General features: G+C 43.3%; 1 protein-coding gene across 1 annotated transcript in view; it reads right to left on the bottom strand.

Annotated features, from left to right (window-relative positions):
• The window catches only part of HUWE1 (HECT, UBA and WWE domain containing E3 ubiquitin protein ligase 1), a 1,034,695-nt gene that overhangs the window by 774,671 nt on the left and 246,275 nt on the right, over nt 1-13,749 (bottom strand). The window contains 1 exon segment of the mRNA XM_030194273.1: nt 2,688-2,779. Within this exon segment, the coding sequence (XP_030050133.1) occupies nt 2,688-2,779 (92 nt within the window).

Genomic DNA, 13,749 nt, shown 5'->3' with positions numbered 1-13,749 from the left:
AACTGCATGTAATCTGATGGCATACAGGTAGAAACCACACAATGCACAGACTGATGAACAACTGGCTATTAGAAAACCTGTTTGTTTAATTATAGATTCGCAATAGATTTACTAAATAAAGGTTTAAAGACTACATAGGGCACAGTTTCATAGTTATCAGGGTATATGGTTTACATATTGTCCATCCAACAGCGAGCAGATGAAGATAATAGCCACACAATTGCTGATTGTATGGAGCCTCTTGTATTGACTGCACGAAAATCTCAAATATTTACCTGAGGTTCAGATCCATAATCTGTATGAGAATTCCATGTACAGTCATTACTAAAGCAATGCGTAATTGACATGGGGACATCCCTCCTATCAAAGTGGGGGAAGGGGATAAAATGTGATAATTGGTTGGCACTCTGTATTACCTTAACAAAAAAAAGTTTCTTTATGAACATTTGTACCTGTGAGGCTGTATATATAGGGTCAAGTATGTATTTTATTGAAGTGTCACTAATAAAAATGTTGTAAAATAAAATAATGAGTGGAGTTGAACGGGTAGACGTGAAGCGTCTGTTTACGCGTTCCAAAAATACTAGGACTAGGGGGCATGCGATGAAGCTACAATGTAGTAAATTTAAAACGAATTGGAGAAAAATTTTCTTCACTCTTGTAATTAAACTCTGGAATTTGTTGCCAGAGAATGTGGCAAATGCGGTTAGCTTAGCGGAGTTTAAAAAAAAAAGGTTTGGACAGCTTCCTAAAGGAAAAGTCCATAGACCGTTATTAAATGGACTTGGGGAAAATCCATTATTTCTGGGATAAGCAGTATAAAATGTTTTGTACATTTCTGGGATCTTGCCGGGTATTTGTGACCTGGATTGGCCCTGTTGGAAACAGGATGCTGGGCTCGATGGACCTTTGGTCTTTCCCAGTATGGCAATATTTATGTACACATTGATATCTGTAGGGTCAGAACATATCAAAGGACAGCTTCAACAGCACCTCCATCTTTCTATCCTGTGGATCCTTGAGGATCTACCCCTCCTCCAACCTTAAACCAGACAGTGGTTCAAAGTCACCACTGAGACTATGACATCCACCTTTGGCTAACACAACCTTTCTCCTAAAGCACAAGAGGGTACAGTATAATTACCAAAATGTCTATTTTCAACCACAGTCTGGGGTACCTGTTAAGGAATGGAGTGAGTTTCCAGTGATTTGCTATGAAGTATACTGCAGGTGCATTAAAGGTCAGCGCATGTGCCAAAGTGGTTATGTCATGGTTATGTAAAAATAGTTCTCTTATATAAAAGTTACTTGGGCTTACAGTATAGGCCTATCCTAAGTAAAAACTGGTTTGGGGCAGATTTTATTTTCCTCAAATATGTGAGAGGTGAAGAAATGATCTCTTGTCACCTCTTGAAAAACATTTGCAAATACACATGCCTGAATTACATAATTTTAGGAAAAGGGATGGGATTTGGTATACCGTCTTTCTGTGCTTACAAACCAAAGCAGTCTGTGTATTATATACAGGTACGTATTTGTTACTTGGAAAAATGGAGGTTCAGTAACTTGCCCAAAGTCACAAGGAGCTGCAGTGGGAATCATTAGGCTACTCCTCCACTGGCCATTTTACTTGTAATAAAAAGCACCTCATTTGGGGGCCAGGGGGATATATATTAGTAAGAGAGAGTCCTCCACTGCCCGTTTCAGTTGTACTAAAAAGCACCTCATTAGTTTAAAAAAAAATTATATATATATATCTGTTATATTACTAATTAGAACTGCATGTTTGCATACTTTTCTGTAGTGCTGAGTTGGTGATGTTGGCTTCCAATTCCCTCCACCAAGGGATCCTTGGACAAGCTTGGCTCCATCAGATGATTCAGACACCCTCAGAACAGTTAGAAACTGAGCAATCATGAAAGGCAACTAATCACATTTGAATATTCAGATCACTGAGGCATTCTCCCTAGTTGTGATCTCCTCATCCTCCATTTCCTTACCCTTGTTCTCTCCCATTTCCTAAGGTGGAACCCCTAAGGACTCAAACTCCTTCTGTCCCTCTACCATACGCCACTTGGGTCCTTTACTAAGTGAGTGGCCTATCAGTGTCTGAGACCCCAAGAGATAAACCCGAATAGGGGCATAGGAGCCAAGCCCCTTTTCAAGCACAATACCTGATGCATCAACAAAATGAATTCTGAGGAAAGGCTCTCTTCTGAAGCGGCCTCTATCCAAGACAAACCATTTCCTGGATAGCCCAGAGAAAGAGACAAATGCCAGCCACATCATCTAGCCCCATGATTCCTACCACAAATACACCTAACTTGGACCTGAGTCCCAATCCTTCAGTCATCTTTCATACTTTGGTCTTGTCATCCCCTTTCCAGTCCTGCTCCACTCTTTCAGAAACTCTCCTGGGTCCTTTGTGACTTCAGCCCTCACTTCCTTCACAGCTGCACCAATGCTTTTTTTTATTGGGATTTTATTAACCTCTTTTATGAAGAGACTCACCCAAGGCTACCCCAAACTCTTTGACAAAGATCAAGACAGCTACCCTAGAGCTATTATAGTATAGTGCAGATATACAGTAGCCACGCATACTCAGATGTATGATTCCACCCACATACAACTGATTACTTGTCCTCAGAAAACATTAGGTTGGTGAAAAGAATGCTGACCAGTCATACCTTGATAATGGCGGTAGTAGCATCGGTCTTCAGCGTAGGCTGGTGCCGCATCAACTCATCCACAGCACTACCCAAGTTAGAAGCTGTGTCACCTGTTGGGAAGTGAAAAGCACAATGAGAACATGGCACCTGTAGAGGTATTTCCCTGTCTCACCTTGCTGGTCTTGGCCTGAATAATCCTATGACATAAAGATGGCACCTGCAACCTATGAACCGGTAAATCAGTGATTTAGCTAATTCAGCTTTCTGGAAAATCTAGCAGACATCTAACACCAAGGACATGCTGTGGGCAAACCAGCCCCCCTTTATCTCCCTGAGAAGCTGTTAGGGAGTGAGACATGGCTAGCAGGCCGGGTGAGAAACAGAAAATGCATACCACAATGTAACAACTTGAAGGTCAAGAACAATGAACCCTTCTTCCCATGCAGTGAGCTGAGGAAGAGACAGATTGGTTCCTGCAATCACCGGACCAAGAGGTACTGGGAAGAGCGGGAAAAAGAAAGGAGTTAGTTGGAATCCTTGGAAGAAGGTGGAGGTGGAAAGAAGGCCAGAGTGACCTGATAAGGTCCTCATCTGATGAACTGTGTATCTGGAGGAAGTATTGTGGCTCAGCTGTACCTGCACTGAGTGACCTGTGCCCTCCCTGTCTGCTGCAGAGTTCCGGTCCTAGCTCTAAGACTCGCTGTAATCTCAGCTTGAGTCTGTGAAGTATCTCGTGCCCATTCCCAGGAGACAACCACAGAGGTTAGCCTGGTGAGAGACACGGTGATTTATTTCCTATTAGTCGGGGTTTAGTGAATGGTAATTACCTGAGCGAAGACTGGGTATAGTCATACCGTGATCAGGAGATAAGCTGCTAATAACGTACTACCTCGTAACACAGTGCAACCTGACCAATCAGTTGTGTAATTTTAGCTGGTAACCAGTAAGGAACAGAGTGTGTAGTGTGACAATATAGCTGTAATTTTACCAGCCAGTATTTTTTTTTGTTTTTTTGTATTCAGCTAAAGCTTTGCCAGAGTGGTTTATTTTATATACCTTACCTATATTTTCTTATCTATGATAATCTATAGTAAAAACTAATATATTTCAGCCTGCTTTCTCAGTTTCAGTTCTCTCTCGCGGAAGTAATTGGCTAGGTTCCAAGGTTCCCAACCCTAGACCGAGTATAGAGTAATTTGCTTGCAGATAGTTCTGTTTGGGGAACCTGGGTCACAGATAATTTATTACCTGTGATAAACGATCCTACACACCACTAACTGGCACAACATCAACAAAAGAATAATCTGTGCAATACCTACATGAAAATAACATACCACCTATGTCCCAAAGACAAAATTAAAAACACAAAACTTACACGAGTTTGAAACACTCTTCAAGAAACTCACTGCTTTTGTTTCAAATATAAGCTATGAGGGAATATTCTGCTTAATCTACAACCAAATAACCACAAAAATAAGTGGAGAAAGACTTCAGCAACCAAACTGCACCACAGCTAACTATCTCTTGCTGGTGCGAGGGAACAGTGCTGTGAAATTCCCCTAACAAAGCATCAGCGAAACAGGGATTCCGTGTTGGGTTTCTATTATAACGCTATGTACCTATAAATTTGAGATAAGTACAGTATATTTCAATATTGCCTGGATTTAAGTATTTCAGCAGCATATTATATTATCATTCTGTTCCAGGAATGCTATAGCAGTGTCTATTATACTTGGAAAATCTTTTTTGAAGTGGAGGTTTTTTCAGACTGATGCCTTTTTTTGGCTGCACCAGCATCAGAGAGTTAGCTATGGTGCAGTTTGGTTGCTAAGATCTTTTTTCTCCACTTATTGTGGTTAAAATTAAAAACAGCCAGTTTTAATTTGTTTAAACTAAATCCTACAAAAACAAAAATTTTGTGGTTAGGTGCTCAAAGCCCCTCTTTTAACAGATTTAAATAAAATGTGATACATTTATGGTTGATTCCACTTCATAAGTTTTGGAAGCCACATTAAACTTCTCAACTTTTGAACTACAAATGATGTTAGGAAATGCATAAAGATTAAGATTAACTTTTAAAAAGAAGAAATTTGATCATGTATCACCCCTTCTTGTTGCACTCCAGTGGCTTCCACTTTAGGCATGCACCGATTTTAAACTGATATGCTATCTTTAAAGCTTTAAACGGTATAGCTCCAGCAGGTTTTTTTGGTTTTTTTTTAAGTAAATTCATGTGGCAGTAAAGCCATTAGGCTGAAGAACAGATGCGCGCACTGGCGTTCCCATCATTTAAGAAGCAGCTTTTGAAAAAACCCTCTTATAAAAGCTGTACAAGTATGGAATGTGCTTCCTACTCCCTTAAGGAAAAACTACTAATTTATTTATTTCATAGCCATTTGAAAACTGTGTTCCAAAAGTACGTTGTGTTTTGTTTTCTGTTTAGATAATTAATGAAACCCACTTCTGGGTCTACTTTTTTGGAAGATACTACCATTATTAGCACTACCATAGATTGGCCTAACCAAGTAGAAATGTCAGTAAATAAAAGCCATTTAGCTTGCCTATTTTCTCTAGTTACTCTTCTCTAGCTAAAGATATGGATTCACTGGCTGCTGTACAAGATTCATTAACTACAAGGAGATACTTCTAAGCAAAGGACAAAAAAATAGTTCTAATTCACCCTACAAGCAGTGATATCAAACTTGCCACTCCCTCACTCCAATTATAACCAGAAACGATAAAGCCCTACAACTGCATACTGGTTGACCAGGTATTCTCTCTGTAAGGCAGCTTTGACATCAACTCTTAGGTCCTCCACTAATCATTTGGTCCTTCCTTTCATTCAATTATTTACCTACCACTGCTCCACTTGCCCTTAACATAGCTCCCTACTGTGAATCTGAAAATAAAGCAAAGTTACTTACCTGAAGCAGGTGTTCTTAGAGGACAGCAGGCCAATTATTCACACAACTGGGTGATGTCACCTGATCGAGCCCAGTGCAGATGCTACCCAGTGTAATGTCTAAGAGACCTTTGACAACATCCAAGCACATGTGGGTGCCTTCCTGCCTGACGTGGGATTGCACAACAGCTGAAAAGACAAATTCTGGGGGGGGGGGGGGGGGGGGGTTCTAAGAATAATTGGCCTTCTGCCTTCACAGAACACCTGCTACAGATAAGTAACTAAGCTTTCTCCAAAGACAAGCAGGCCATAATATTCTCACAACTGGGAATCCCTAGCTAGCAGGGTCACCTTAAACAACAATGCTAGAACAACAGAAACTTGCAATGGCAAGGCCTAAGAAACCAATCAACCTGAAACAATATACAGACTGCTGGTGGAAGTGCAACCTGGAACTGAAGTAATGGGCCTAGAAGGATGTATGCATCTATGTATGATACTAAAAAACACACCAAATATTTGAACATTCCTATTAAGGATATTTTTAATTTTAAGCCTCTTTTGAACTCCACACTGCGCCATCCCACCCATGACCGCTGTGTGGGACTAGCTAGTCTATTACAACTGCTAATAGAATACAACTAACTAGAGAAGGATATGTGAGAATAGGTCCCCTGCTGTACTTGGAAAATACCTGCTATAAGTGAATATCTTCACTTTTCCAGGACAAGCAGGAGAGCATATCACATCTGGGAATCCGTAACTACCAGGCCTCTGGAACAAAACAAAAAAAAAGGAAATAAACCTGGGCAAAAAAAACACCAGAGGGGTAAAAAAAAAAAAACCAATGAGAAAAAGAGGAAAAATACCCACAGGGAAGGCACCACATAAAGAAAAATAATTTGACGCTCAGAGATCACAAACGCGACCTCTCTGCTCCACAGAAAACTGAAGACTATTGGTCCCACACTTGCACTTGTCAGGACCGCACACACGCATGCACGGTGAGATGCTGCCAAACAGACAGTACGCTGGGCAGCGTCTGCATCGGGCTTCATTGGATGTCATCACCCAGTTGTAAAATTATGGCCTGCTTGCCTTTGAAGAATTCCAATGACTTAAAAGTGTCCAAATGTGGGTATAACAATCCTTTAAAACAAGAACATACAGCCAAATGTTTTCCTGAATCATGGGAATTAAGGTGCCTAGGGAAACCATCCAAATTTTTCTGTGGCCAGAAACTTGTTCAAGGCCCTTAGGTCTAGGATGGGACAGAATCCTCCTGACTTTGTGGACCAGGAAGTACTTGAAGTCAAATCCCTTCCTTTAATCCACTGATGAAGCAGGCTCAACCAAACTGACCTGCAAGACGGAAAAGTTCTTGCAGAAACAATCCCTGGTGCTGAGCGCTTAATTTTGATGTTCTTGGTGGGCAATTTGAAGAGTTTTCGCCAATGAAGGGTGTAAATCATGCAGACTAAATTCAGCCTCTCACTGCCAGGCTGTTCAGCACAAGTTACTTTTACTGTAGCTCTACTCTTGGAGCCAGTCAAAATTATATTCCTTGCTTTGACTGGGTTGCTGATTGGGAATTTTAAGCTGTCTGCTGCCTTGGGCATGAGCAAGAGCTATGGGTTGACTAGAAAGGGTGAGAGATAGGGGGACCCCTACACCTTTAAAAGTACTAGGTTCTTTGGGAGTTCAAAATGGCTGCCGAGTGAAGCAGGCGTGCGTTTGAGCTCTCGCAAATTTTCCTGGAATCTATAGCTATGCCTAAGAGAAGGGGAAAAGCCGCTGCCCCAGCCTCCCAGTGGCCAAATCCCCCTACTCTTGTTGGCTCGATTGATACCTTTTTGCAGAGGACTCCCGATCCTAGAGTATCAGTGAGCGGCCCGCTGACAGTCTCCGCGGCAGTTGAAGGCCTATAGGAGAGCCCTGGGCTGGAAATTTCTCTGAGCCCTGACAATAGAGCACCTCCTCTTCCTCCTCAGCCATGTGGAGCTAGCTCTCCAAAGATGGTGTCTCCAAACCTGAGTTCCGAAGTGGTCATTGGAATCGGAAGGCAAGAGGCGAGACAAGAACAAGTGGAAGCAGTATTAGCCACGGCGGTCGAAACAACGACGGAGAAAGAAAATGCCTCAATTTCGGCAGGCATCGATCCACAACAAACAGAGGTAGAAACTATTTCATTTCCGTTGTTACAAACAGTTAAACCCTCTGAGGTTACATTAGATAATCTATGGACATTGATTCATGATCTAGGGAAGGCGTTAGTCCCCCAGATGCATAAGATAAAACAAGATCTTGGACAAACTCAGGAGAAAGTGAAATTATTAACCTTGCAAGTCCAAAAACAGACTGAGATTCAACAAGTCCGTGAGATACAAAATACTATGCTTAAAGATTTAACTAACTTAAGACGAAAGACAGAGAACCTGGAGAACTATTCTAGAAGTAACAATCTTCGTTTTATAAATTTTCCTTACTTATTTTTAGTGTCTCCACGAGCGATGCTAAAATCTTACTTCAAAGATATTATCCAGATTGGGGAGGAAAATATCCCCCCCCTTTGCTCAAGTTTATTACTTACCATCTAGGAATCTACAAACACAAGAGAACCAACCTTTGGACGTTACAACATTATTAAAAACATCAGACACTGATTTAATAACACCAGCTACTTTGGTAGCGACAGTAGCACTATTGCCAGATAAGTTGTGGGTATTAAAAATCTCTCTATATAAAACGCACCTCCAACGTTCTAATGAAGCCTCTCTTAGCCAACATTCTAAAAGTGAAGAGGGTGAGATCGCTTTGTGTCTGCCCCGCCCACGCGTCAAACGTGATGACGTCGAGGGCGGAGCAATGACACTCAACCAATCGCATCGCTCGGCAGCGAAGCGTCAGGGAAGGAGGCGGCGCTCTCGACGTCTAGCCTTCCCTTCGCTGTGTTCCGCCTTCTTCTGACGTCAAGGATGACGTCAAAAGAAGGCGGAACACAGCGAAGGGAAACCTAGACGTCGGGAGCACCGCCTCCTTCCCTGACGCTTCGCTGCCGGAACCGCCACGGAGGTAAATTTAACAAGAAGAAAAAAAAAACGCATGTTGGGGGGACAGAAGAGGGTGGCCAGTAAAGTACAACAATGGGAGCGGGAGGGCAAGGGAGAAACGACAGCATGGATGCGAAGGGGGGGGGGGGGGAGAAGAGGGCGGGCCAGGCTGGGACATGGGAGAGAGAGGAGCATGGATGCGAGGGGGGGTCATGGAAGGGAGAGAGGGGACTTGCTGGAAAAGGATGAATGGAGGCGCCAGGGGACAGAGGAGCATGGATGGCCATGGATTGGGAGGGGAGGGCTCAGGGAGAGAGGGGAATTGCTGGAAAGGGATGAATGGAGGGGGCAGGGGACAGAGGAGCATGGATGGGCATGGATTGGAAGGGCAGGACTCAGGGAGAGGGGAATTGCTGGATAGGGATGAATGGAGGGCACAGATGGGCATGGATGCATATGGATTGCAGGGCAGGCCTCAGGCAGAGAGGGGAATTGCTGGATAGGGATGAATGGAGGGGCCAGGTGACAGAGGAGCATGGATTGGAAGGGCAGGACTCAGGGAGAGGGGAATTGCTGGATAGGGATGAATGGAGGGGACAGATGGGCATGGATGGATATGGATTGCAGGGCAGGCCTCAGGGAGAGATGGGAATTGCTGGATAGGGATGAATGGAGGGGGCAGGTGACAGAGGAACATGGATGGGCATGGATTGGGAGGGCAGGGCTCAGGGAGAGAGGGGAATTGCTGGAAAGGGATGGAGGGGACAGATGGGCATGGATATGGATTGCAGGGCAGGCCTCAAGGAGATAGGGGAATTGCTGGATAGGGATGAATGGAGGGGCCAGGTGACAAAGGAGCATGGATGGGCATGGATTGGAAGGGCAGGACTCAGGGAGAGGGGAATTGCTGGATAGGGATGAATGGAGGGCACAGATGGGCATGGATGCATATGGATTGCAGGGCAGGCCTCAGACAGAGGGGGGAATTGCTGGATAGGGATGAATGGAGGGGCCAGGTGACAGAGGAGCATGGATTGGAAGGGCAGGACTCAGGGAGAGGGGAATTGCTGGATAGGGATGAATGGAGGGGACAGATGGGCATGGATGGATATGGATTGCAGGGCAGGCCTCAGGGAGAGATGGGAATTGCTGGATAGGGATGAATGGAGGGGGCAGGTGACAGAGGAACATGGATGGGCATGGATTGGGAGGGCAGGGCTCAGGGAGAGAGGGGAATTGCTGGAAAAGGATGAATGGAGGGGGCAGGGCTCACACTCTCTCTCTCATATACAATGTCTTTCTGACTCTCACTCTCACACACTATCTCACACTGTATCACATTCACTCTCTATGTGCCACACAGTCACTCACACACTCGCTTGGTCTCATACACTCACTCTCGCAGACAATCTGTGTCTCACACACACTCTCTCTCTCGCCCACACACACACTCTCTCTCTCTCACACTGTGTCTCACATACACACTTGCACACACTCTCATTCTCACACACACACTCTGTCACACCCAGACTCACTCTCTCTCTCACACACTCACACTTTCACTCTGACTCTCAAACAGTCACTCTCACATACACTCTCCCAAACATACACACTCCGAGGAAAACCTTGCTAGCACCCGTTTCATTTGTGTCAGAAACGGGCCTTTTTTACTAGTGTTTTATAAAAATCAAGACAAACTATTTGAGCTCTGTTTATCCTGATGTCTCTAGGGAGACAAGTACGCCGTAAAAGATATCTTCAAAAGAAACAAGAAATGATTCATATGGGAGCAACTTTCTTTCTCAAATTTCCCTGTAAATGTTTGGTTAACTACCATTTTGAGAAATATGTGTTTTTTCATCCCTCCCAACTTGAGACATTTATTACAACAAGAAGGGTTGCTGGAGTGGAATCTCCAGCAGTAATTAGCTCTTCAATTAATATTATATTTAGGATCAAGCACATGTCTGTTAACTCTCCGTAAATACATATTGTTTATTCTTCAACATATGACATTTTTGAACTCCACTTGTGGACTTATGTTTGGCTAATAGAGCATAGATATGTGTATTATAATAATTTCTCCTGAAATAATGTAATTCTAATTAACCAACTTTCTGATCAAGTTTATGCTTGTAAAAATTTGAAAACTTAATAAATAAATAAATAAATAAGGTACTAGGTTCTTTAAACTGTGCCTTAATACCACCTGGACGAGGAGGTTATCAGGAATGCAATGATATAGTGGCAACGGTAACAGCATGCTTGATCAGGTCAGTCACCTCTTCCACCTTGATACTAAAAATGTTATAACCCTGGCAGGAAACATCTGCCAGCTGTTCCTGAACCACAAGTTCTAGGTCAGAAGCACACAAACAGCCAAGTCTATGTATTCCTATACCCACAGGGGAAATCCTGGATGCCACATTGAAAGCACCATAGGTTCTTCATGCCAAGTGCTTGGCTACTAACTAGCAGAACTCTGCAGCCTGCTCAGATGGTAGTGTCTGCAAATTTTTGCCACACTGTTCACCAAGGACTTCAAGTGTATGTTCATGAAGTGCTCTACCCCTAAATTCATGAAGGCAGGATGCATTATGTAGATTTAGTATGAGTATTATTTGTATTCAATTGCATTGTCTGTGAAACAGCACATTGTGGCTTCCCCTCACCATTCCTCCATAGTTTCTGGTTCGTGTGATTGACTCCTTGTGAGCTTTCTCTATTGGCTGTTAGCTCTGAGCTAGGGCCAGCCCTCCCTCTCTGCCCCCACGGGCTGAGAGAGGCCCACTAGCATGCTTTCTCATCAGCAGCTGTTCTAGGGTCGATCCCTCATTAATCTACTGTAATTCCATCGGGATTTATCACCATTTCCCCAAGTCATTCCACATTAATTTTCCCTGATTTCTCCCCCTTATTCGCCTTTGAGTGTTACAGCTTTTCCTCTGAGTTGGGCTGAGGTTCTGGCCAACTCCCTTGCCTCTCGGGTGGTTAGATACAGCCTATGTGCAAAGGCAACATTCTCTTCTAAGCAACTGAATTGTAAGTTGGATTTTCTTTGTTAATTATGAGTGCTACAATAAAGATTTGCTTAAGAATTGAGAGTCTACTGATAAAAATTCTACTTGGGGATGGTTTAAGCTGGCTATTTAGCTACACTATACTTTGCCTAGAACAGAACATGAAGAGTTGGTAAGAATGTATAAAGGGGGCGCCTAGCAACCTAACACATCTTCCTCCCAAAAGAATCCAAGTTCTGAGCATCCCACCCCAGAAGCACCGAGGAGTTAGACTTGGCTCTTTTGAGAGCAGATTTGATTACCATTGAATAGTGCAGCTGCTGGAACCTTTTGAATAAGGGAATCTCTTGGGCTCATACCTCATACTAGCATTATCGGATTTTGCTTCACCTAGAATGTAAACCGAAATGAACCCTGGAAAGGGAAAATCAGCGGCATACAAGAATTGATTTGATTTGAAATACTGGTCTTTAAGACAGAACTATGATTATACTTACAAAAGACAGGTATCTAACAGACCTTCACGATTTATCTTCTTTGATACAAAGAAAAACACTCCAGTTTCTTATTGCATTGCCTTTTGTTACAAAGAATACAGACCTAGTTAGAGTGGAGTGACTGACCACAGCCTCAGAGGCATGGCTACAATGAAAGCACAGTTTCATAATAAACGATAGGCATATGCAGAGCAGCTACTTGTTCCTCTGGTTATACCTTTGTCTAGATCAGCTGACAGATTTGCATACTAATTTTGGTCAAGCAGTACTGAAGTTTCCCTGTGATGCTTAGCGGTATCCTCATGGCTCAGGTTGCCAATATGTGAGCTTTCCTATACATGTCAGGATATATATTTATTCATGCACCCCTTAGCTACAGCATCCCCATCTGTGTGGTTAAACATATCCTATTTGTCTAAGGAGAAAGCAAAGTTTCATACCTGTAATGGATGTTCTGTGGATAGCAGGATCCTAAAGCCACACATTCCTAGCCATCCCCACCTGAGTTGAAGCGTGCTTCAACAACGGACAGATTCTTAATTGTTGTTAATGATGACTTGAGAGTACCCCTGCATACTTGCTATGTTTAGTAGAGCTGTCAAAGCTCTGGTATTAAGTCCAACTGGTGTTGTCAGGGATAACATCTACATGGCTGTAGGACCCTTCTGTCCATGGAGAACATCCATTACAGGTATACAGCATCTTTTATTGGGCAAACAATTTCTGAAAGTGTTTAGGAGTTCCAAATCTCCCTCCTATGAAATCTAGAGAGAACTTTTTGCTGTGTAGACCCTAAGCCCCGAGTCTGAAGCACCTCTACATGAGTTCTCCAGCCCATGCTGTAGACATCTGTAGTAATAATCTTGAATAAGAGGAATATGAAATTAAATTCCTTTGATTCAATTTGATTCCTTCAGCCAATAAGATAGGGAGACCCTGAGCTAATTTGTGATGAGCAACGTCTTAGCGTGACATGAAGCTATTGAACATGTAGAATCCACTGGGCTGGTCTTGGGTTGAAGTGCCCAGGAAATTTAGAAGGTACAGTTGATGTCATGAGGCCCAAAAGAGAAACAGTATAACAAAAACAGCAAAAAGCAGCGATACCTAGGGAGATGTCACTGGAGCCAGACGCTGTTAACAATAAAGCAAAGTTACTATTCCTCCAATAAATAAAATGTACTATCTTCCTACTGTTTCTAGCAAGATGGAGCAGAAAACAGGGGCCCAAAGTCAACTGTCAGTAAATAAAGATCTGTCTGCTATATTAGAAGACTCTTCTGAAATAAGTGAGATCTACTCCGTTGGTCTCATTTGTTTTCAAACAGGATTTAAATGTTACTAGTAAAAAAAAAGCCCGTTTCTGATAGAAATGAAACGGGCGCTAGCAAGGTTTTCCTCACAGTTGCAGCTTGGCCTCCTGCCTCACTCTCTGTCATGTGAATTCCAGGTCCCCCTCCCTGTCCTCGGAGTTCCATGCTCCCCTCTCCTCGGAGTTCCAGCTCTCTGTCCCTTAGTCTCTGTCTTTGGAGTTCCACACCACTGAGTGTCCGTCCTTCTCTGTCCTCAGAGTTCCAGGCCACTTCCCCTCCGAGTTCCATGGCCCCCACC

This window comes from Microcaecilia unicolor, chromosome 2 (genome assembly GCF_901765095.1).
Source record: "Microcaecilia unicolor chromosome 2, aMicUni1.1, whole genome shotgun sequence".
In the NCBI taxonomy this organism is placed as follows: Eukaryota; Metazoa; Chordata; class Amphibia; order Gymnophiona; family Siphonopidae; genus Microcaecilia; species Microcaecilia unicolor.
This window is presented reverse-complemented; position numbering and strand designations above follow the sequence as displayed.